The sequence below is a fragment of the Acanthaster planci genome, linkage group LG04, assembly GCF_054643075.1.
Source record: "Acanthaster planci isolate LZ-2023a linkage group LG04, COTS_SCS, whole genome shotgun sequence".
NCBI classification, from domain to species: Eukaryota; Metazoa; Echinodermata; class Asteroidea; order Valvatida; family Acanthasteridae; genus Acanthaster; species Acanthaster planci.
Window position 1 is genome coordinate 13462896 of NC_141780.1, and position 23093 is coordinate 13485988.

General features: G+C 38.0%; 1 protein-coding gene across 2 annotated transcripts in view; it reads left to right on the forward strand.

Annotated features, from left to right (window-relative positions):
- The first annotated feature begins 2999 nt into the window (after positions 1-2999).
- The window catches only part of LOC110985661 (sodium- and chloride-dependent creatine transporter 1-like), a 34833-nt gene continuing 14739 nt past the window's right edge, over positions 3000-23093 (forward strand). The window contains exons 1-8 of one of the 2 annotated variants that reach the window (XM_087135406.1): positions 3000-3185; positions 4856-5140; positions 6693-6824; positions 18318-18484; positions 20711-20889; positions 21330-21462; positions 21914-22048; positions 22848-22951. In XM_087135406.1, the coding sequence (XP_086991532.1) occupies positions 4891-5140; positions 6693-6824; positions 18318-18484; positions 20711-20889; positions 21330-21462; positions 21914-22048; positions 22848-22951 (1100 nt within the window). In that variant the 5' untranslated portion in view covers positions 3000-3185; positions 4856-4890. The other variant, XM_022246843.2, reaches the window with a different exon arrangement.

Genomic DNA, 23093 nt, shown 5'->3' on the forward strand with positions numbered 1-23093 from the left:
ATTTTCGTTTGGTTGCCGATAAGATTAAAATTTTTGTTCGTTGGCTTCATATTTACCTTACGTTGACCAGTGTACCTTACCAGCGTTCCTTCCAATGAATCAGGATGACTTGCCAGAGATCCAACCTCACCAGGTATATCGTGAACTTAGATCACTTAAACTTGCTAAGGCCGGTGTCTCTGATGATTTACCGGTGCGTATTATACGTGAGTTCGCGTATGAGTTGTGCTATCCGTTAACTCATATTTTAGATACCTCATTTAGAAGTGCTTGAGTGCCAAATCAGTGGTGATGTTCTGAGATTGTGCCAATCCCTAAGTCGCATCCTGAAACCTTAGATAACTTAAGACCTGTCGCACTGACTAGCCACTTTGCGAAAATTGCGGAATCGTTTATTGTGAAGTGGCTTTTGGAAGACATAGAAATGGGTATAGACCCAAACCAATATGGGAATTGCCACAGATTGTTGACTTCACATTACCTTATTGTTTTTCCTTAATGAAATTTATGCAAATGCAGAAAATCCTAAGGCAACGTCTACAGTGGTCTTAACAGATTTCTCGAGCGTTTGATTGCATAGACCATATATATTATAGCACATAAAATTATTCCAATTCAATGTAAGGCCTACTATTATCAGCTGGATTTTGAGTTTTTTGGATTGTCGTCGTCAGTGTGTTAAATATTTCGGGACCAGGTCTGAATGGAGTACAGTTCATGCTGGGGGTACCTCAGGGTACCAAACTTGGGCCTATCCTATTTTCAATAATGACTAATGATGCATGTACCAATTCATCGATTTCGGCCTTCAAGTATGTAGATGACCTAACCTTGGTAGATTGCTGGAGTCCCACGCGACCATCTGTTATTCAAGACGTATTAAAGGATTTTTAGGATTGGTTGAATACCAATAATATGAATATGAGGTTTAAAATAAACAAATGCTATAACATGACAATTTCCTTTTCAAATCAATCACGTTTATCAGTACCAATTTTAATTGGAGTTGATTAAAGGAAGTTACTACTGCTAGGATCATTGGAATTATATTCCAATGTGACTAGTGCACAGGGCTGACCGGGCAGCGCCTCGACAACCTCCGCGGGGACAGAAAGGGCAACTACGGATAGGACAAGAACAGACGGGACAAATAAATATATTGGGGCCTCTTTTATTTACACCTCAATCACATCAGACAATTTCATCCTCCAGGTAGCCACTATAATGTGGTACCCACAAAGCCTCTGCTAAGCGCTACCGTAGATAGCCTCCCACTACCATCGCGCCTCCTGTTGTTTGGACCCTCCCGTAAGGTATCCTCCAGGCTACTAGTATTCTTCCCCAGGCTACCCCACACCCCTATGAACTGGAACTAATCCCTAGTTCCCTCCTGGTATCCCACCGTGGTCCCACTCAGGTATGTACAAAGGCCCACGCTCGAATCCATACAGCGTAACCTCCTATTAAAAAAGTACCTAGCACAGCCTAGCTTTAGCACGTCCGTCCGGCCCGGACGCGAGCCAAACAACGACTATCTGGCCGCGCGTGCGAGCTCCGCAAATAGCACCCTCTGTAGCTGAACATGGGCAAGTCCCGCGCTCGCGTTACAATATGGTACCGTGGTTTTTAATGGAGACCTGTCAAAAGTCCATGTAAATAGGATTGAATTTATCCAAAAGAGGGCATGTCGAATTATATTGGAGTGTAATTATTTTACATACGATTCAGTTTTACAAGCGTGTGATTTACAGACACTTCAAAACAAACGGGATAAATTGTGTAAAGATTTTGCACTGTCTTTGGAGAAAAGCGCAGTTGGGACTAAGTGGCTTTGTACGAAACAACCAATATCTTATGATCTGAGGAATACTGAGAAATACGACAATACAGTTGTAAAACTAAACGATTTCAAAATAGTGCAGTACCTTCTATGATAAAAATTTTAAGTGACACTTCATTTTTCTTAGTATCAGTATTTGTGTTTTTACGATTTAAGGTTTATTTTTGTTATTATTTTGTAATATTTTAATGGTTTTTAAACTGTAAAAACATGTTCAATTCAGCTTAACAGCTCCCATTCACGTTTTAATAAACCATAATGAATGACCACACACGTGCTGGGCCAAGGGGGCAGACGCGACGACTTCGACCACCGTCTCGGTACCGCACTGGTCAGTGTCCACAGCAGCGGAAGTGATGAACAAGAAATGTCACTAATTTAACGATTCTACATTATGAAATGGTATCAGTACTAACGAAACCAGTACAATTTAACAGAAAATCATCATCCTCGTGTTGAATATACCATTTTGGTCATAAAAATGGATACAAAATGGCTTTGAATTTTCGTGCACTGTTGGACACGATTTCGGAGTGAATAAAAATGACCTGATTATTAAAAATTTTATCGGCGGAATTCAAAATATATGCCTGAAATCAATGCATTAAGGGAAAATCTTTAATTTGGTGCTAGATTTTGGTCTCAGAAACTTATGTTCTATCAGAAATTAATTGATGAAATTAGTGCAAAATTTGGCAATTTAGATTTTTTTCGTTGTTAGAAGGGACACTTTTTTATACTGTTCTGAGATTACCGTCATTTAAAAATCTTACTAATGGAGGAAAATTGTGTTGCTCGTAGCGTCGTATTTAGATCCTCCCGAAAATTATTTATGCTTTTACACTTTGGTATTTTACAAGGTCAGTCGTTGGAAATTTCGTTTGCTTGCACAAAAAAAACCAAGTGTTGTCTGCTTGAAAATGAAGTGTGCATGTGCGCTTGTAGTGAACGTTGTCCCTCCTCCTACTCGTGTTCTAGCCTTTGATCAAGGCCCCCGCGGCGAAATGGATAGTCGCTCAAGAGCGAGGAGCTGGAGGAGACTAGTTTAAGCACCAAACCAACGCACGAAGAAAGACTACTCGACGAACCGCACGCCCCAAACGCACAGTCTACGACACGCGCAGCGCAGCTACTGCGCTGCATGCAGGGCTTAATTGCATGCAGTTCGTGTGGTTTTGACTAGCCATTTCGCCGCGGGCGCCTTAATCAAAGTCTACTAGTGCACGTGCATCATCCTATGCCGAGCCAGCGAGCAGCTGCAGAAAAATTAACTGTGGATGAGATTCTGAAGACTTTTACAGATTCATTGGCAATATTAATAAAGCTGATAAAGTATTTACCGTTGGTGTGTTCAGTTGGCATCGTTTCAATATCTGCACACTTTTTAGGCCACCCTAAGCCTTATCGCAAATACAGCATAGGTTGTGTGAAGGAAAAGGGCAAACTTTGCCCTTTTTTTCTTCCCACGGTGCCCTATTCTACCATTGTGCAAAATCACTCATGTGGTATTTGATGACTTCAATTTACTACAGCCTGACTTCAACTTAAAAGAGTTCAAGCATTGATCCAAAAACATATAGGCACATAACACACGGTCTGCTCAGTCTGCACTGGGAACTTGCGCACTTTTTCCTGCAGCCAAAGGTTTTTTAACCAGCGCGAAGGAATTAAATTTGTTATTCTTGCAATTGGTAAGTGCTTTATCATTATCAAACAATATAAATAGGCCTTCGGTCATGTATACCGGATGTCTACAGACAGAGAGTAGGCCTAGGCCTGTAGGCATATATTCCACCATGGAATTGAACAAATCTATTCGTATTGCCTCGCATTTGTAGCGAAACATTGTAGAAAGTTGGCCGATGCCCGGTTATTGGAAATTAGCATCAGGTTTTACACAAAAATTTGCACAATACCCTCCATTACTTTTTAGTCGCCTGGCATTAGTAAAGTTATTCGGCATTTTGATAGCTAGATACAGGCAATTGTAAGACTTTGTGGATTCTGCATTATTCTGGCATGTAAAGTAATCTGTTCTTCTCGTGACTGTTTTTTTTTCTCCATAGATTGGGGGTATAAAAGCGTTCTTGCTTAACCTTTAAACCTAAATGTCATCTAATTTATCAAATGTAAAATGATACATTATGTTATGTTGCTCAAGTTGATGGACATGTACTCAGTACTTAAGTAATGTGAATCATGTTTGCTTATTGTAAAGAATGACAGCATTGAAATAGATGTTTCATTTATTCATTCATTTGTTGAAAAGTTAAAAATGGGAGGTGCGTTTCTCCCCTTTATCATGTTCATGATACTGTCATCTTCTTTCTCCACAGCCTGATGGAGCAATGGTGTATCCAGGTCTTTGGGCGAGGGTGCGGGGGGGATGGAAACTTTTCTAAAATTGACTTTCCAAAGTTTTTTATCCTTAAGCAAATCCTCATAACCCCCCCCAGGTGGTACAATGCTGTCACATTTCTAAAACTCTGGACCCTTTAATCCTTAAAAGAGGAAGGTCAACTTATCTTTGGGAGAACTCTTCCCCTCTACCCCCCACTGAATGAATGGAGCAATGACATGATTTCATTTTTAGAAGCTGGGGAAAACATCTTTCACCGTTGTCATTTCTTTGGGACTGGATTTTGCTGATAGCCTCTGAATGCTAAAAGTGTGATCGTGATTGCCTTTCACCAGCATTTTAACGATTGACCATTTTTTTTTTAATACAGATGAGGTTTGTGGGCAGTTCTTTAATTTAAGCACACCTACACGTACAACTACTTTTAGTTACACACTTTAACACTGAATAAGTTCCATGTATCAATCCAAAAGCCTTTTTTCTTTCATGCAGTTGACAGTTCTTTTAACCATTCTGAGGAGGACGCAGACACAATGTGAAATTCTTGCCATATTTGGCAGTTGAAGAAGGGCAACTAATTCTCTTATGTTTGGAGAAGTGCCCGAGAAGAAAAAGATATTTTGCCATTTTATGCCACCAATTTTGTGGATTTGCAGGAAAAACAAGGGAACTAGCTCTCTAAGTCCCATAAATGAAAGGAACAGGGCCCTACCCACCACTGGAGAGTGACAACAGTGACGGGAATCCGGATCAAGAGAAGGAAGAAAGAGCCCTGAATGGAGATGGGGTGGAAAGGGCCGACAATGGGAGCGAGATGTGTTCAATCCCAGAGCGAGGCAATTGGACCAACAAGCTGGACTTCATTCTGTCGTGTGTCGGGTATGCCGTGGGATTGGGGAATATCTGGCGGTTCCCTTATCTCTGCTACAAAAATGGTGGTGGTGAGTACATCATAAGACAATGCTGTACACAGATAAGTCCAGTGGCATATATCCAGGTTTTGGACAGGGGAGGGGCAGAGCAGAATGCAAATTTGTCCAAAAGTGAGTATCGAAATGTTTTCACCTGCTAGCAAATCCCAACCACACCTAAAATCCCTGAAAGGAAGTAGTACCATTTCTAAGATGCTGGTGAAGATTTAGAAGGAGCAACATGCCAAGGAGACCTCAGATGACGTAGGTGGCTGCTCAATTTCAAGTCAACAATGGATTCTTCGTTCCTAAACGCAAATCGAACAACTTGCTCTTCTGTCCTCGACCTCTGCACTCGGGGGTTCCCTACTGGCACAAATTGGCTCTCATGTATAGAAATTTATGGGGTACAAGATTTGTAAGAGCCTCTTTTGTACTTTTTGGCAGGTTTAAAGTACCTTAAAATTTGCTCTTTCTGTGTTATTTTTCTGAATTGCTTTTGCCATTATTTGGGAAAAGCAAGGCAAAATAAAAAAATCCCTGTTTGGGGCTTGTGCTTGCTTTCCTTTTTGTGGTCACTTGAGGTAAAACAAAAACCTTGTCATCACATGTGTACACAGCTGGGAAATAGAACACTTTAGTTGGAACTTTCAGCTTAAGATTTTCACTTAAAACATCATGCAGATGACTGTTCAATCTCATGCCATCTCTAAATACAGCTGTGTCCTTCATTTAGTCTCATCAGTTGGAAAATTCATACATGCACCTACTAAAAGTAGCTGTGTTTTTTAATTCTTGTAAAACTGTGCTACAAACTTCGAACCAACCAGTAAGCCAACTGTGCTGTGAGTGTTCTTTTCTCTTTTCTGTTATGTGACTTTCATTTCTGAGTCAGTGAATGTGGAAACACCAGTGTTTGTTGGAAATATAAAAACTAACTGCACCTGCTGTAATCAGCTTCAAGCCAAAAAGGAAAAGCCCTAGTTGTGGCGGCCTTTTTTCAAAACCCGGACACAAAACAATATATTTTCCCCCATGATAAATAAATTTCTGCAAGTGTTTCAACACCCAAAATACATTGAATTCTTGTGAATGGGTATGCAGGCTGTAGTTTGCATGAAACAGTAGAGCACTTAATGTTTAGAAAGTTCTCATTCCATTTTGCAATTGAAAAATTGATGGAACAAAGTATTCCTGTCAGTTTTTTTATTAAAATGGAAATTGATTTTTTTAATTTAAAAATGGAAATCGGTCAATCTGGTCATAGCGTCCACCCTGATGCACCTGATGTCTCCATTAGTCAGCTGTCCACCTGCCCTGAGGACTGTTAACAAAATTTGAACAGGCAGGGTTTGCTCGTCAAAAGTTACAGGCCTCCCTTTTTACACTGTGATAAAAATCTTCATCTGTGGTGAGCACATTTTCTTTCCATAAAGAGTGGTTGCAGGGGAATTATGGCCATAGACAGCACCAAGGGGTGTCAGTTTCAAAAAATGTTTCCTGGGAAAGGACAGGCAGTGCTTAAATGGTAGCTCACAAATGTTGTATGCACACAACTTTATATTCTTCTCTGTCCTTGCAGGTGCTTTTCTGATCCCGTACTTTCTTTGCCTGCTGATGTCAGGCATCCCCATGTTTCTTCTGGAAATCACCCTGGGCCAGTTCATGGCAAGGGGCTGTATAATGAGTTGGCAGATATGTCCACTCTTCCAAGGTAGAGTGTTAACCTGTTATTTAATTCTGCGGTTTTCTTAGGGTTTTGTTTGTTTTGATTTTTGTTTACCCCAAAGAGCTGTTTTGTTTGTTTTGGGACCTACTGGCACCAGTACGTGTACTGCAGCTAAGGGAAAAAATTATTGAGCTTTCTAGATTTGTGTTTCATAACAGATAAAAACCAAAATCAAAGGCAAGGAAAACTATTCATATTGCAAAAGAATCAGAATTTTTTTCTTATATTGTAATGTCGGTGCAAAACGGATGGTGATTGCATGTTTTGATTTTTGAATTTTGATTCAGATTTACTGAAAGATTTTTATTGGTAAATTTAATTGAAAAAATTAATAAATTGATTGCATAATTATATGACATAATTAATTTAAGCTGACACGACTTCACATTCATGCTCAAACATATATCAGTGCACTTAGCTCAAACTGATGTATACATGTAGAGTAGGGGTTTGCAGAAATGTTTTATCTCTAAATTCGTTAAAATTTATATTTTCCCAAGACGCAACATAAATGTGTTCATTTCTGCCCTTTTATCAAGCTTACCAAACACAACTTGAATCTAACCCTGAAGCGTTCAATTTTATGATAAAAATGCATCAAAACAGAAAATATGAAAAACAGAATACCATTTGCCACTGATTCAGATACTATGTGATTTCTTTTTTAAACAGGCTTGAGTCAGGTGAGGGAAATCTCATTTGAACCCGAGATGATTTGGGGCTTCTGTAGTAATACATGCAATTTGTAACTTAATGAAATTTATCTCCTAAATGGGCCATCAAGGTGTGTTGATGCAAAAATGTCGAATCTCAACATGTTACAAGGTTTTAGCTTAAAATATGTGTAGCATGTCGTTCAAGCAGAAATGTCATGGGGGAGTTTGATATTGCTCCCTTCAAATATCATTTATATAAAAATAATCAAGATACTGAAGCCCAGAACAAAGGAAATGTGTTTGTAAATACATTATCTGCCTCAAGTTCCATTTTCCTGTGATTAAATTTGGCACAAAAAGTTACTGGGAGACTGCAAACCTATTGATGCATATTTTCTTGAAACTACTCGAAAGTGAGATGCAACATTTTTGCTTTGACACAACAAAATAATAAAAAAGTCACATGAATTTCTAACAATGACAAGAATAATTTATTTTGGTGATAGATAAATGTTGAAAATCGTGCTGTTCAAGACATATCCATACCTTGTACATCAATGCAGTTTAAGCCCATGGAATAAATGTCTCATATCATAAATAGTGTTTCACGTAACCCTCTTTTAAACTTAAGATATAATAGCCCCCTACTGTATGTTCAAGTTTCTCTATTTATTTTTTTTTTCAATGCCAAAGAGGGTGTAAGAACTACAAACTCAAGCAGGCTTTGATACCCCCCCCCATAAAGGTCAAAAGATAAAAGTGCTAATTAATATAGTTCAAATGTGCAGGGCAGATTCCTGATTTCCCGGCTTTCCTTGGGCTGAATTAATGGTTATAAAATTGACTGAACCAACATTTTGGTTAATTAAGTTTCTATTTCAGGATTACAGTGTAAATTTATGGCAGCACAACATCTGCAATGACAATATCACCTTTGGTCAAAAGCATCAATGGCCTTGATAAGGTTTTCCTTATCAATAATTGCCCTCCATTTATCACATATTGGGGCTGGTTGTATCAGGTAATTTTGTTTTCCTAGCCAAGGGTGCGATCTGCCTACAACTGGATTTTGTCTGGTACAGACAGGCTTTACACAAGAATGTTCCAAGGGGCAGATTACATACCATGCAGCAGAATGGGTTGATATACCGGTACTTGTTTTACTGGCCAAACCAAATTATTCCATTATTTTTGAAGATTCAAACCCTTGCCAAATGATTAACATCAGAACTAAAGGTTTCATTTCAACGGATATTATCTTTATGCCCATATAAATTTCCCCCTCCCCCACAGAGTAGCCCCACCTGATTATAGACACAGGGATTTTCACTATGTAGCAATAAAATCCCCACCCTCCAGCTTGATACCCCTCAACATCAGATTTAGGGTGATGGAGTCAATGTATAGTGTATATATATTTGTAATATTTTGTTCAAAAGACAGCTTGGTGAACTGCTTGGAATTTCCCCATTATTTGCAATGAGTGATTAAAGGTTTCGATATTTAGGAATATGCTTTAAATGTCTTTTTCATGTCATTTCTCACCTTGTAACAGAATCCAGTAAGTGTCAATTTCAGGGGTGTGAGAATGCAGCTTTTAGCTAATTTCAGCTTTTTTTGCTTAGATGTTGACCCTGAATTTCAGCTTTTTGTACACCTGGTCTTTATAAAAGTATGGGAAACATTTTACATCTCAGCTTTTTGCTGGCTGTTTTCAGCTTTAATTTTAAGTGGCCACTTACACCCCTGCAATTTGAACTATGCAAAAATAGTTTTTAATTTAAAATAAAACACTAACTTTGCGTAATAATAATAAAAATAATAAGACAATAATAAAACTGCATTTATATAGCACATTATGAATTAAAGATTCCTCAATGCACTTTACAAACAAAAACTTGATCCTTAATCATATTATAGAAATTAATAGAAATTATAGAAATAACACAATAACTTTGCGAAATAACGCCATAGATCTACAGACATTTTTGGAGCACATACTCGAACCGTTCGATCACTCAGGAGTCAGTAGCATCGTGTTCGCACCAGTAGCTAGCTCAAATGCAGCCCCTGCATCTGCTCCAGTGTGAAAAGAGCAACATCAACAATCAATGACTTGTTCTTTTTCCTTGACAATCCGTAACAAGCCAAATGTCATTTTAGAGTCCTTATAAACTCATGATAATACCATAATTTGCTGCCCAAACCCACAATATGTGATCATTTGCATATAATGTCATTCTTATAACTGAGCATTCCTCGATTACTGTTTCAAGGCGGAAATCACCTGCACTGCTCACTCATGGGTGTGTTCGCCCGTTTGGCATGCGACCAGCTGGTCAGCGAGAGTATACTCTCGCTAACGGGGAGTATACTCCTCTATCCGGGTATAATACACACACATCCTACTCTTGTTAACCAGAGTAGCCATGCGAATGTGCCCAAAATGTCTATGGAAGTATTGCATTATTTTTCAATGTCAGTGCATTATTTTGCAAAGTTATTGCATTATTTTGCAATGTTATTGTGTTATTTGGAATAAAAAATATTTTTGCATGGTTCAAATTTGCACTAACAGGATTCCGTACCTTGTAGGCCTAACTACCAGTATAAAAAGATTTGTTGGTTCTTAAATTTCCTGCCCCCTTGACATATATTCTCACCTTTTGTGGTTATTTTTCACAAGGATTTTTAGAGCCACATTCATCTGCTTGGATTCAGCATCAGAACAAAATGCATCGTACATGTAAGTTCCCTACATGTACAATGTGCTTACATGTACTTTGTTAAAATGCAAATATTTTCCTCATCACTACTGTCTCCTTTGAAGTTACTGAGTCACCTTTTTTGTGAAACAGTCAAATTTTTCAACCTGTTTACTAAGATCGGATCCTATTAACTGCAAGTTAAGATCTGGAAAATTATACTCTTGGTGAGTGATGATGAGATACATGTATTTTCTGTGTCAAAGCACAACAGACATGACAAGGTACCGCTACTTCATATCAAACAGGCTTTTCATCCTCACCGTGACCAAGGAGTGACATGACTGAGACAGACAGCAGTTAGTACGCTGGTCATATTAAATTTGAGCCCCACCATTATGTGAATAAGCAAATAAACTCAAAACTAGCTTGAGTTTTTGACGGGTATGGAATCAGTAACAGCCTGAGCAGCTGCTGCAACTGCAACACTCATTGATTTCAACATTGTATCCAAAGATGAAAGATGGCAATAATTGATCACCACAAACTAGCAAGGGAAAAGAAATGTCTGCGACTGTGAAAGTCTGATTGGAAGAGGAAAATCCGTAATTTTTACTTTGACAGAAAAAGAGCAACACTTTCTCAAAATAAGGTTATTACCAAAGTCTGCCCAATCAAGGTAAGTCACAGAAGACCACTATGATTGTTGCAGAGCTTGATGGACATCACTTGCAGCATGTTACCTGAAGTCAGGACATGGAGTAAATATTAGCAAGGCAATCTACAATTTTCTACTTTCAAATAACTTTATACAGAGTAAAATAGTGGCTGGAGACAAAGAAAAACAAAGAAAACCAGAGAAACCGCCACAGAAAAAAGGAAACCAGAGCTTAAAAACCTTTTGAAAAAATACGCTGGTTCACCGTGACTTTTTGGGAGAAATTTCAATCCATTTTTAGGTTAGGTAAAGTTTTTGAGATTTTTTTCAATGTAGGTCTTAAATATCGCCAGAACATCATTATAGCCTATTAAGAACTTCAAATTCAAACTTTTTTGAAATTCACTACACCCTAATGTATAAATAAACATATACAGCACATGCAAAGAGAAATCCAGGTTTCAGAAGAGGCTTGGTTTTTAAAAGGGAGGGAAATTTATCTCATGCCACCTCCCAAAAAGAGATTTCATTTTGCTTCATTTTGTTTTGTATTTCCCAAGGTGCAAAACGGGCATTCTTTTGTTTTGATTTTCTTTCCCTTTTCCTTTTCTTCTTGTTCTTCTCCATAAAAATGCATCAATTGATTTTGTACTTTTTTCTCGTCAGGACTTCAGTCCCATTGCAAGTTGGCATTTCATCAAACTTACATGTACATGTAAGCCAAACAACCTTAAGGCATAGATACTGTGCATTTTTGTAGTCCTCAATACTTGACATCATGACATCATCACAAGTCAAGTAGAATGCCCTGAAAGTTGAATTCTTTAACGTAATTACCAGATTTTTTATGATAGGCCTATTATTTGATTTTCCTCATTTCCCAGTTTTGTACACATTTTGTTTACTCAACATGTGTTACAGCTCATATACCATACATACTATCCACACATAGGCCTAGAGGATGAATTTTTTTACAAAACCAAGAAATGTGGAAAGCTCTATGTTCAGTTGCAAATAGATAAATTGAAGTACATGAAGCTCTTATTTGCTTTTCTGGGGGAAAGAGGAACCAATTTTTGGCCTCCAGGTTCCTTTTGGGGTTCTTTTGCTAGTTATTATTCTTTTAGTCTTATATTTTCCTCTCGTCACTGCTCTTTCGTTTCTTTCCCATGAGTCTTTCCCGTAAAAACTTAACTTCTATTTCCTTCTTTTCCGGAAGGTACCTTATTTTTACGACAATTCAAGTTTAAATGGACACAATTGCAGACTGTTTTGCAGCTACAAATATCCCTTTGATGGATTGTGGTACAGTTGTCTCTGCAATATGGGAGATGGAAAGCTTCACATTTGCATGTGCAGATCATGTGCATCTAGAAATTTTTAAAGATTAGGCTCATACTCCTTGACTTTCTTAATTTTGGACCTGACAGCATCAGACACATGGCTGAATTTTACTCCCTTTTTGTACCACTTGCTAAAGTTCCTTGCAACTGCATCAGCATTGGATGTTTTCATAGAAGCACACTGCCCAATCGCGATCTCTTCAGTTGCCACTTGAGTATAAATCTCACCCATTGAAAAGTTTATCTGTCGGGAACATTTCACTTCACCAGAGCTCAGTTTTTGTTGATTTTGAACTCGGTACTCTAGTCTACAAAAAAATAACAGTTTGTAGTAGATCTGGTTCTCTTCACAAATAGAACCATCACGAGGAGAGAAGCAATAATAATTACTTTGCAGTGTGTTTAGTTTCTAAAAAGCACACGTGCAGATTGCATGTACCAACATGTATATGCTCTTGTGCAGCCTTGAATATAATGTAGTAAAGGCCATATGCCCCTGCTACTGATGACAACACATCTGAATCAACCTTAGCAGGATTCTTTGGGATTGTCAAAGGGGGGACAGTACATGTCCATGTACTTCAAAGGCATTACATCTCGACTCTGCATACATACAAAATACCCAAAACACCACGTGTACATTGACCCAGCTCTTTGTAAATCAGGCCTTAGGACTATCTATGCAAATTTCAATTAGTAAATAACAGATAAGATTGCTTTTATACCAAAAAATGTGGAAAGTGTACAATGGGACCAAAATGTAATAAAGTGCAATTCACCATGACTCAGCACTTTTTATGAGAAGTTTTAATCCATTTTTAGGTTGGGCAAAGTTTTTTGAATTTTTTTTGCAATATGGTAGGTCATAAATATTGCAAGAACATTCAGAACTTAAAATTCAAACTTTTTTGAAGTTCAAAATAAGGTATACCATACATGTACAATGTATCTGCCCAAGGGGATTTGACATTGCTCTCTGCTCTATCAATTCCAGCACTGATAAATTCTGTTAGTGGCCAGTCTGCTTATGTAATCATCTGCTGGATGACCTACTCAAGAACTATACACCTTAGATTATGGGTTATCTCCATAATGAATTTAGGATTTGCACTGTTTGAACTTCTAAGCACTTCCACAGTCAGTAAACTTTTCTGTGTCATTTCTTTGTCCTGCTACCATCAGTTTTATATGGGTCAATCTTACACTGATTAAGGTTTAAACTTGACACTCAGCGCTTTGTAGTATATTGGAATTGTTGAAAGCTTTGTACATAACCTCAGTGAATGTCTTGACATTGTAATTGTAAGCAAGTTGTAGTGTCAAATGTATCCAATCATGGATGTTTTATTCCTCCATGATCCAATATATGTACATGGAAAAACCTTGGTTTGTTGCATTAGGGTCAGTTGCATTACTGTTTGTCAATTTACCAAGGCCAACTGGGACATGAAAGCACATCCGTTTACTTAAAATTGGGTATGTACATACAACTTTAACAAATGAAGGGTTGATTTCCAAACTGAGGTCTATCCATTTGCAAAACATACAACTTTTCTGCAATACGGGCGATTCACAGTAGTGCGCCTCCAAGGGTTTGCAATGCATTCACCAATCACAAGGCGCGAAATCTGTCAACCCTTTCAAAATGCACAATGGGTCGACAGATTTTGTGCACTTCATCAGTGGTGGCGCACTATTGTCAAAGGCCCATATTATGAAAGATTGAAGGGCTTTAGCAATGTACTATGTGTCCCTAAACTTTTTTTCACTATTTTAAGTCATTAAAGTTGTGTTTAGCTGTCTTAAAGCTGTAGAATTTGGCATTTATCACATTTTGGAAATAATAGAGTATTCGAATTCAGACATGCTGTAAATGCTCATTTATGAGAAAATTGGACTTCAGGCACCTGGACTAGCATTTTCAGCTACTGTTAGATCACACCAGCAATAGCCACAGCAGTAAACAACTACTGCAATATAAAGCTTGACTGAACATGACGGGGATGTCATAAACATTAGACTGTAGATGTATGTAGTTTTCTGAACATACGTAGACTTTCATAAAGTCAATCACTAATGTTGAATTTCAATTTTGTGAATATATAAATCACATTTCTCAGTTTTAATTGCTGAAGTTAGTGCATGAGTGCAAATCCTGATTCTGTGAAGTTGTCTCTCAAGTCTCAACCCTGAAACTAGACATGAATGAGTGACCAACACTGTTTGCGTAGGTAAATTTGGCTAATAAGAATGGTGGACTGGGAGTGGCCACCTGCAGCTAGTGTCATAAACAATGAAATCCTGGTCTCAGATTTGAACAAGATTTTATAAAGAGAAATTTGCCTTACGGTTATTGTTAAATTTTCAGATTGAACTAATCACCTCAATCTCATAAATATCCTATAAAAACAAGGCCGAAATATCCAGTATGTGTTGAATTTTAGCTTCTGGGAACAGTTTTGACAACTTTATTCTCTACAGGACAATAGTCAAATGTAACCTGTTATCTTAGGAGGACATCACATTTTTCGATAAAATGAAATTCATGATAACTTATACAATCATGGATTGCTGACTTGTTTCCATTTGCCCTTGCAGGTAAAATGCCTTATAATTAGTGAAAGTGTAAGTATGTACAAAACATGTCTGTGTGTCAGTGCATATTGCATGTGTATACATACATGTAGACCCCTGCACTTGCATACCACTTGTCAACAAGCGAGTGTATCTCAGTTAATTAACATGCCTGTATCTTTTGTGGTGTGCTGAGCATATTGCAGGCCCGATGAGGTCTTTGCCTTGTAAAGGGTATAAGTTTGCAAGGTGTGAAAGGTCAAAGGCACATGGAACAAATTGCTCTTGAAAACTTTACACCAATTAGATTCTCAGGGGTGTGCATTAGGACACTGAGCATGCTGCCTGCCTCGATCTGTCACAGCCATCTAGAGTGTATGCACACAAAACCTGTGTGCATTAATTTATTTTTCCACCCACCACCCCCAACTCCTCCCATAGAGCAAGTTTTGCAATATGCTCTCCTGTGTCATGAGGCTACGTATTTTCCTTTTTGAGTGTGTACCTGTTTATCATACAAATATAATAATCATAACATACCGGTATGCTTGTGTCATTCGGAGTGTGTCCATGTTTGCTTCGATTTGCCTTGAGGTAATTTTGCACCAAATTCAGCAATTAAATGTAAAACTGGAAAATGGGGTTTGTGACATTACAAAACGACATGTAAATAACTTGATGAAATTTTATTTGATTTGCATAACTCGAGTTTTCTAGTAAATGAGAATTCAAGGCCTGGTATGGCTCCAACTGATGGTCTTCATCTTAACATGTACATGTACACTGTATTTAAAACCTGTCAAGAATGCACTGATGGCTGTATATATCTTTCGGATATGGAGCATTAAAAAAAAAAAATTTCTTAGTACTTCGAAATTCGCTGAGCGTGACAAAGTAAAACTACCCGTGCATAGATCTACATGTACAGTACATATATGTAGCTTGCAAATAAATTTAACCGTCATTTTCAGACAGCTTCACACATCTGATCACAATTTTTTTTTAAATTTTGTTGGCTTACATGTAAATCCTTTTTAATAGCTCGATGCTTAAATACAGATTGGGGACACATGTTGGTAGCAATGGGGTGGGCATTTAATTGTGTGGAAAATGCACATCAGTAGTGAGCAATTGCTATTGCTTGTCTTTGCATGTATCTCTGACACTTTTTTTTCCAGGAGAGACTTAGTAGAATCACAAAGGTGATGATCTAACAGCATGCTCTTATGTTATGTAAAATGTGACCCACTCTGTCAAAATGAGTCTTTAGTCGCCAAAGTCACTTTGAAGTAAAAAGTCCTTGAGAATAATTTGGCACAGTGTAAATCAATAGGAACCCACAGCATTTTTCACCATTGAGTACATTGTATCCACTTTCATCAGGATGCCAAACTGAGTGATACATCAAAACAAAAACCTCAAAAACCTTTGCTCTTTCCAATACAAATGAAAACTGAAATGAAAAAATGAAAAAAGTTTCTCTGGCAACTTATGACTCATTTTCACAGAGTGGGTCACAAAATTTATACATGTACAAGTAGGTCCTGTCTTTTGAGTATTGCAAACACGTGTGCATGGGAAAAAAATACAGAAGACATGGCCCTGGACTGTTTTTTTCTGTAAGGCAATAAGTGTGGAATATGTAAGGAACTATAACAGTGCTAACATAGAGCCCAAATACATAATTTTGTTTAGCTGGGTTCAGTATGAATCATTGAGTTGGTTCTGCTTCAGAGAACTCAATTAGGTACTGCTTGTCCTTTAGGAAACGCAGTTGACTGCTGCGATCTTACCATCCTACCCCCTCCTGTCCATTTGTTGAAGAACTTTGTACATGTACCAGTGTGAGAATTGATAAATTGATACCAGTAGCTTTATCTTTCTTCTAGTATATAAACTTCCACTTCTGCAAATTTACAAACAAGATAAGTGACAAATTTTGTTCAGCTTTTGTGACACAAAGTAAATAACCACTGTGGGGTAGATTTGTAAGATTCAGCCCTGACGCTGGTCTACTAGAAGCCCATCAACAAGTCATTGAATTGTTTCATGCATAGTGAAGGGCAGAAGAGGGAGGGGCAACATGGCCCTTCCCGAAAGGAGTCAAAAAATCTTTTTGAAATATAATGTGAGAAGGATGATTTTGTTGATCTATTTCATTTTCTTTCCCTCCAAAAACATTTGAAAAGCCTCAACTCAGGAAGGGCCTTAAAGTTTATATAAAAACATTTGCACATTTTGGCCGACCAAAAACTTTGGTCTTGGAAAGTTATGTAGAGGAGCTTGGTTTCACATGTATCTCTGAAGTTACCACAAGATGAGAGAATAGAAAATGCCCCTTATGAGCCTATGAAAGTAACCTGTTAATATAAAAAAAGATAAGTACAGTATATGTACATTGGGTCCCGTCAGTGGTTGTATAATCAGTCACACATGCATGGAGCCGAGGAAGTTTTAACACAGAAATTGATTGTGATCTGACCTCCTGTTCCCACCTCTGCCAGTCCAGCCCAGTCTGTCCCTCTGTGTAAATACAGACCTACCCTATGCTAGTAAAAAACCTCAATGTCTGATTAGAGCCATCATCATGCCCAAACTTCAACCATATTCAGTTGTTCAGTTTCAAAACTTTAGCTAGAGGATTGAGCCAAGTGTTGACATAATTAAGGGGATTCTATAGTACAATTATAGCATCTAATTTATTGCACCTTTTCCTGGAAACCTCTTGCGATCTGGTTTCTGACAGTTTTCTACTGTTTTTTAGGGAAACCAAATGGAACATCAAATGAGAAAAGCACTGAAATGGCAGATAACTTGTTTCCCCACTTTTTTTCCAAGTTGTTTAAATGTGACCCATATGCTAACCAAAAATGATTGAAGTCAAAAGCCATCATAAGGCCTTGCAGTTGCACAATAAGGAATTCTCACCCTTACCCTGTAATAGCCATTATTCACCAGGACATTGGTGATAATGTCAAGACAGAGAATTCAGCTTTCACAAACCAGACAAAAATACTGACAAAACTTTAATAGGAATTGTAAGAGCTGGTCATAAGAGTGATGCAACTCCAGCATATGAAAGACTTACACTGACAAGCTAAAGTTCAGTCTTCTCATTGGCCTTTGAAGTGGTCTTATGCAACTATTTTGAGTTTATGCAAATATGCAACTTTCAATTTCCTTGTATTCCTGTTTTATTCCATTCACAGTGACATCAGAAGTAAGAATAATTCATGAGGTGATTAATTGAACATTTCAGGCAAAACTGAAGTTTGTGCTACTGATAGGGTATTTTCCATAAAATATAGTTTTCATCTTTTCTACTTAGATACTTTTTTTCACTTTAGTTATGATCAGTGGGCTTGATAAAAGGACAAAAGTAAACACTTCTATATTGCATCTCAGGAAAATATAAATTCCAACACATTTTTGCACAAAAACCTGAATATGTGGCTTTTTCAATGGAGCATGCTGAGATACAATGTTTTATCATGAACTTGAAGATGCATAAGAAACATGCTGTTGTATTTGTCTGTCTCCAGGGGTCGGTTATGCAACGACTGTGATCTGCACTTTCTGCAACCAGTATTACGTAACCATCCTAGCTTGGGCACTGTATTACTTCTTCAAGTCCTTCACCACAGAGGTACCCTGGGCCACCTGTGGGAACCCTTGGAATACCGAGCAATGCATAGAGTCCAAAGAAGAGGTATGGTAGTCATGCATTGTTTTCAGTGTCATTTTGCTCTCGAGCAAGAGCTGACTTTCTTGAGTGATTGGTTGGGATGCTTTGTCTAGATTTTGAACCATCGTAATGGGTGCCGGAGGATGTATGGGGGTGCTTAATTCCTCCCTCAAATAAGACAATGAAATTTTTTTAAAATAAGAAAATATAATGGGGAAAGGGATAAAATTCACCAATTTGTTGGGATTGTTGATGGTTTGTCGATCAGTTTGCTGTTGATGAGTAGTTTCTCCCTCCTGCCCGGTTGGAAAAATTCCTGGCGAGACCTATGCCTGGATCCATCAAGATCCATTGGGTCCTACCAATTACATACATGTACTACACAGTGTACATGTATATTGCCAAATTTTGTCCTACAGTACAGTTGAGGACTCGTTAAGTGCAATGGTGCATGGTAAAATTTCCTTCACGGATTGTAGTCTCAGCAGTTGTTGGTATATTTGTTTAATAATAGCCCAGCTATTATTGTAATAGGTGGGCAGTGAGAGGTTCCCTCAGGGTAAATAAGTAATAAATCGAATCACGTTGAATCGAATCGAATCAATTGGAAAATTACCTTAATAAGCATTTGCAGATTTTAACTCGGCCATCAATTGTTGAACTTAAAAATGAATAAAATAAAAAAAGAATCCAAAAACATTGTACAAAGGCAAGCTAGGCTGAATGCAATTTAGAATGTACACTTACATAACACTTTATCACCGAATTTACACATACTTGTTTAGAGTTTAGAGGCCCAGAGAATGCTAAATGTCGTCCCGCACTTTGATTGTCTCTTTTTTGTTGAACTTTAATCCAAATACATACAACAATTTACATACTTTTGGGGAGTCTAGAAGTCCAGAGAATGTTAAAATAGAAATGATGTTATCCTACATGTAATTGTCTCTTTTTTATGACACATTGCCTTAGCTTGTGAATCTATCATCTGTTCATTGAACAGATGTTACAAGTTAATTGCCTTAATGACAGCGGATCACCCCATATCTGTTACTGAAACTCATATACATGTGTGTCTCATTTTCACTGTGTGACTCATTCGCTGGTCTATATGCGCCTGTACTATGGGTCCCGACCAGTTCCCCTTAAACGTCAAACACATTAGGTTTACGTACTGGTAGAGTAGACATTTCTTTTGTTTGCAAATAGTGATCGCTGTCTTGTAGGCAGCTTTATAAATTCTGCAGTTAAAGTTCATCCTTGATCATTGGCAACAATGTTCATTGTCACAGTGTAAATGGGAGGCATTGTCATACAGTGAGTAGACACGTATTACACTTATTTAGGGTTTGAATATACAGGTTGGGAAAGTGAATAACACACAGTAACAAAATCATCTTAACCAGTCTTTTCTGGAAAATTTTCTAAAAAACAATATTATGCTAATCAGTTCAAACAGGAAAAAAACAGTATTCATAATACCTGGAAAGTGATAAATTCAATTTAAAACAATAAATTGCCCTTCCAGTCTATCAATAGCATTATCCATGAAGGCAAACCAATTTGTAATCCTGAACATTATTGCCAATTGTTTCAGTGACTACTTTGTCAACCTACATGTACATGTAGGTCCTAATTTTGTGAAATATTCCTTGTTTGCCGGAGTCTTTTACCAACGTTTTGAATAATCCTCACCCAAGATCTTTGTTTTTGAAGCCAGTAGCCGGATAAGAATGAGGTGATTGATATCACCAAGAATCTTAAAAATAAAACTAGCACTGGCCATGATTTAATTAATTTCTTTATAATTAAAAAACTATCACTTATTTTTTTGTGTTTAAAACTTCATTTAAGAAGGCATGATGAACCAAATTTTGTTTGTCATTAGTTTTGGTTTTAATGTTTCAGAAGACAAACAATCAACCTTGCGACCCTGTTTTTTTTATGTAAGAACAGAAAAAAGTCTAATGTTTGTTGTACCAGTTTTTGTTGTTTGCTACTATGAGAAGGGGAATTGCCTTTTCTGAGTAAGCCCTCAGTCTCAAGAAGAAAAAAGAAAAAATACACGTAGTTGGCAAATTTAAAAAGTGTCAAGTGCTTTCTGTGTTTTAGTTTGTTTTTAGTGTCCTGCGGCTTGCCTCACAAAGTTCTGTTAGAACAACATACATGTACATGTAATTTGATCAACCCGCTTCTTACACTTCAGTTTCTTCATTCGTGCTTCTTTAATTGTGACCATGCCCTGGCAAGGGCTCTGTAGGTCCCTGCCTGAACTACACTTACAATCTCACCAATGAAACCGACTACATAGACTACGCGCTGTTCGATGTTCCGGAAGATGGGAATCTCACAGACTTTAATACCACACTGCTGCCCTATTGCTACAATGCAACGGATACCCGTGTGTCCTCCTCACAGGAGTTCTGGGAGTAAGTACAATATATGGATGTCTGCTGGAACTTTGCCCTTCTTGTCATGGCACCATTTTTAAAGTTGTGTTTCAGTGACCAGTGTTCAGTTACCCTGCAAAACTTACATGTACTAGATACGACAGTGCGTACTTCTCTGAATATTTAAAACATATGTTTGGTATCATGTGTCATGTGCCACTTTTTCTGATGTTGATGTTGTTTGTAATATTAATCTTTGGATGAAGGGTTACATTAATTTAATCAGAGCGGTATACTGTATGTTGTGGTCCTTGTTGAGTGTTTGCATGTGAGTGCATGTATTGTAATGTAGCAGTCTGTCCTAATGTACAGTATATGTTAACACCTATGCACATGACTCGACCCTTCTCTCACATGAGAACGTTTGTAATTCCAGTTTGTCCTCTGTTTCTTTGGTTTGGCTTTGTTTTCTTGGAAAGGAATAAAGTGTTGCAACTGTCAGGAGGACTTGATGAAATTGGAACACTGGTCTGGCCACTGGTGCTGTGCCTTCTGTTGGCCTGGGTCCTCGTGTACTTTATTGTATGGAAAGGGGTTAAAAGTTCAGGCAAGGTAAATTAGAATAATAATGAGTAAAAAAGAGTTCTAATGTCCAAATTTTGCGTATAAGGAATTCAATGAGACTTCAGGAAAATTTATCCTTGTGCAAATAAAGCACAAGCTTTACGATTTTGTTATTTGCAAGAAATAGGTTTATGATGCCAAAACATTGTTGATTTTTCTTTGATGAATACTTGAGGCATTTATCAACCCTGCATCAAACAAAAACAAAGTACAGGAAGCATCTATTAAACATTCTGTGAACTAAAAATCCAAAATATTAGTGATAGTTCTTTCATGAATAAATATTGCCAATCTTATACTGCCCTGCAAAGGACCTGAGCCAGGAAATTTGCTTGTCATGATATTCTTCTCAAATTCTTTCTCCAATACCGCTCCATTACTGCTCTTGATTAGGGTGACTTTTTGTTGACCAAAAGGAGTTCTGTATGTCCCTGGGCAGGTTGTGTACTTCACAGCCACTTTTCCATATGTGGTGCTGACCATCATGCTTATCCGTGGTGTGACGCTCCCTGGGGCTGGCACAGGGCTGCTGTTCTACCTTCAACCAGACATATCACGCCTGAGAGATCCCCAGGTATAAATGGCATAATATCCCATCCTCAAGTATGAATGATGGCATTTTACCATATCCCCAGATATTATAAATACTGTTAGCAGAAAAAAGTATCCTTGCGAAAAAAACCTCACAAGCTTACTCGGGTGGGACTCGAACCCCACGACCTCCTGCTTACTAGTGCAGATGTCTTGACCGCTCGACCACCGAGCTTGCCGGGGTCGGCTGGCCGGTCTGAGTCAAATGAAGCAGCGGGTACCGCGAACTATTTTCAAGATGTATTTTTGTTACACCTTGTTGGAGGATAGCTTTGTTACACTTTGTTGGAGGATAGCTTTGTTACACTTTGCTGGAGGATAGCTTTGTTACACTTTGCTGGAGGATAGCTTTGTTACACTTTGCTGGAGGATAGCTTTGTTACACTTTGCTGGAGGATAGCTTTGTTACACTTTGCTGGAGGATAGCTTTGTTACACCTTGTTGGAGGATAGCTTTGTTACACTTTGCTGGAGGATAGCTTTGTTACACTTTGCTGGAGGATAGCTTTGTTACACTTTGTTGGAGGATAGCTTTGTCACACTTTGTAGCTTTGTCACACTTAGTAGCTTTGTCGCACTTTGTTTAAGTATAGCTTTGTTACACTTTGTTGGAGGACACATGTAGCTTTGTACTTCTGTTGGAAGATAGCTTTGTTATAGTTTGTTGGAGAATACTTGTGCTACTTGTACCATCATTACTTGTGTAAAGTAATTTCATTCGTAAAGTCCAACTGTGCAGATGAATGTGTTCTAAGGAAACAGTTTAATTCTTCATTTCTCCAGGTTTGGATTGATGCAGGCTCTCAGATATTCTACTCTTATGCCGTGGGCTTTGGCACTCTGACTGCTCTAGGGAGCTACAATAAATTCCACAATAACTGTTACAGGTAGAATATTGCTGTTATCTGTTTATTTATTTTTGTAGATAATTTTGTTGGGGGGAGGGGCTGTTTTGTGGGTTTTTTCTTCTACTGAGTTTTGGTTCAAAGTACAAGTTATACAAGGCACTCCAAGTCATAATTTCTCATT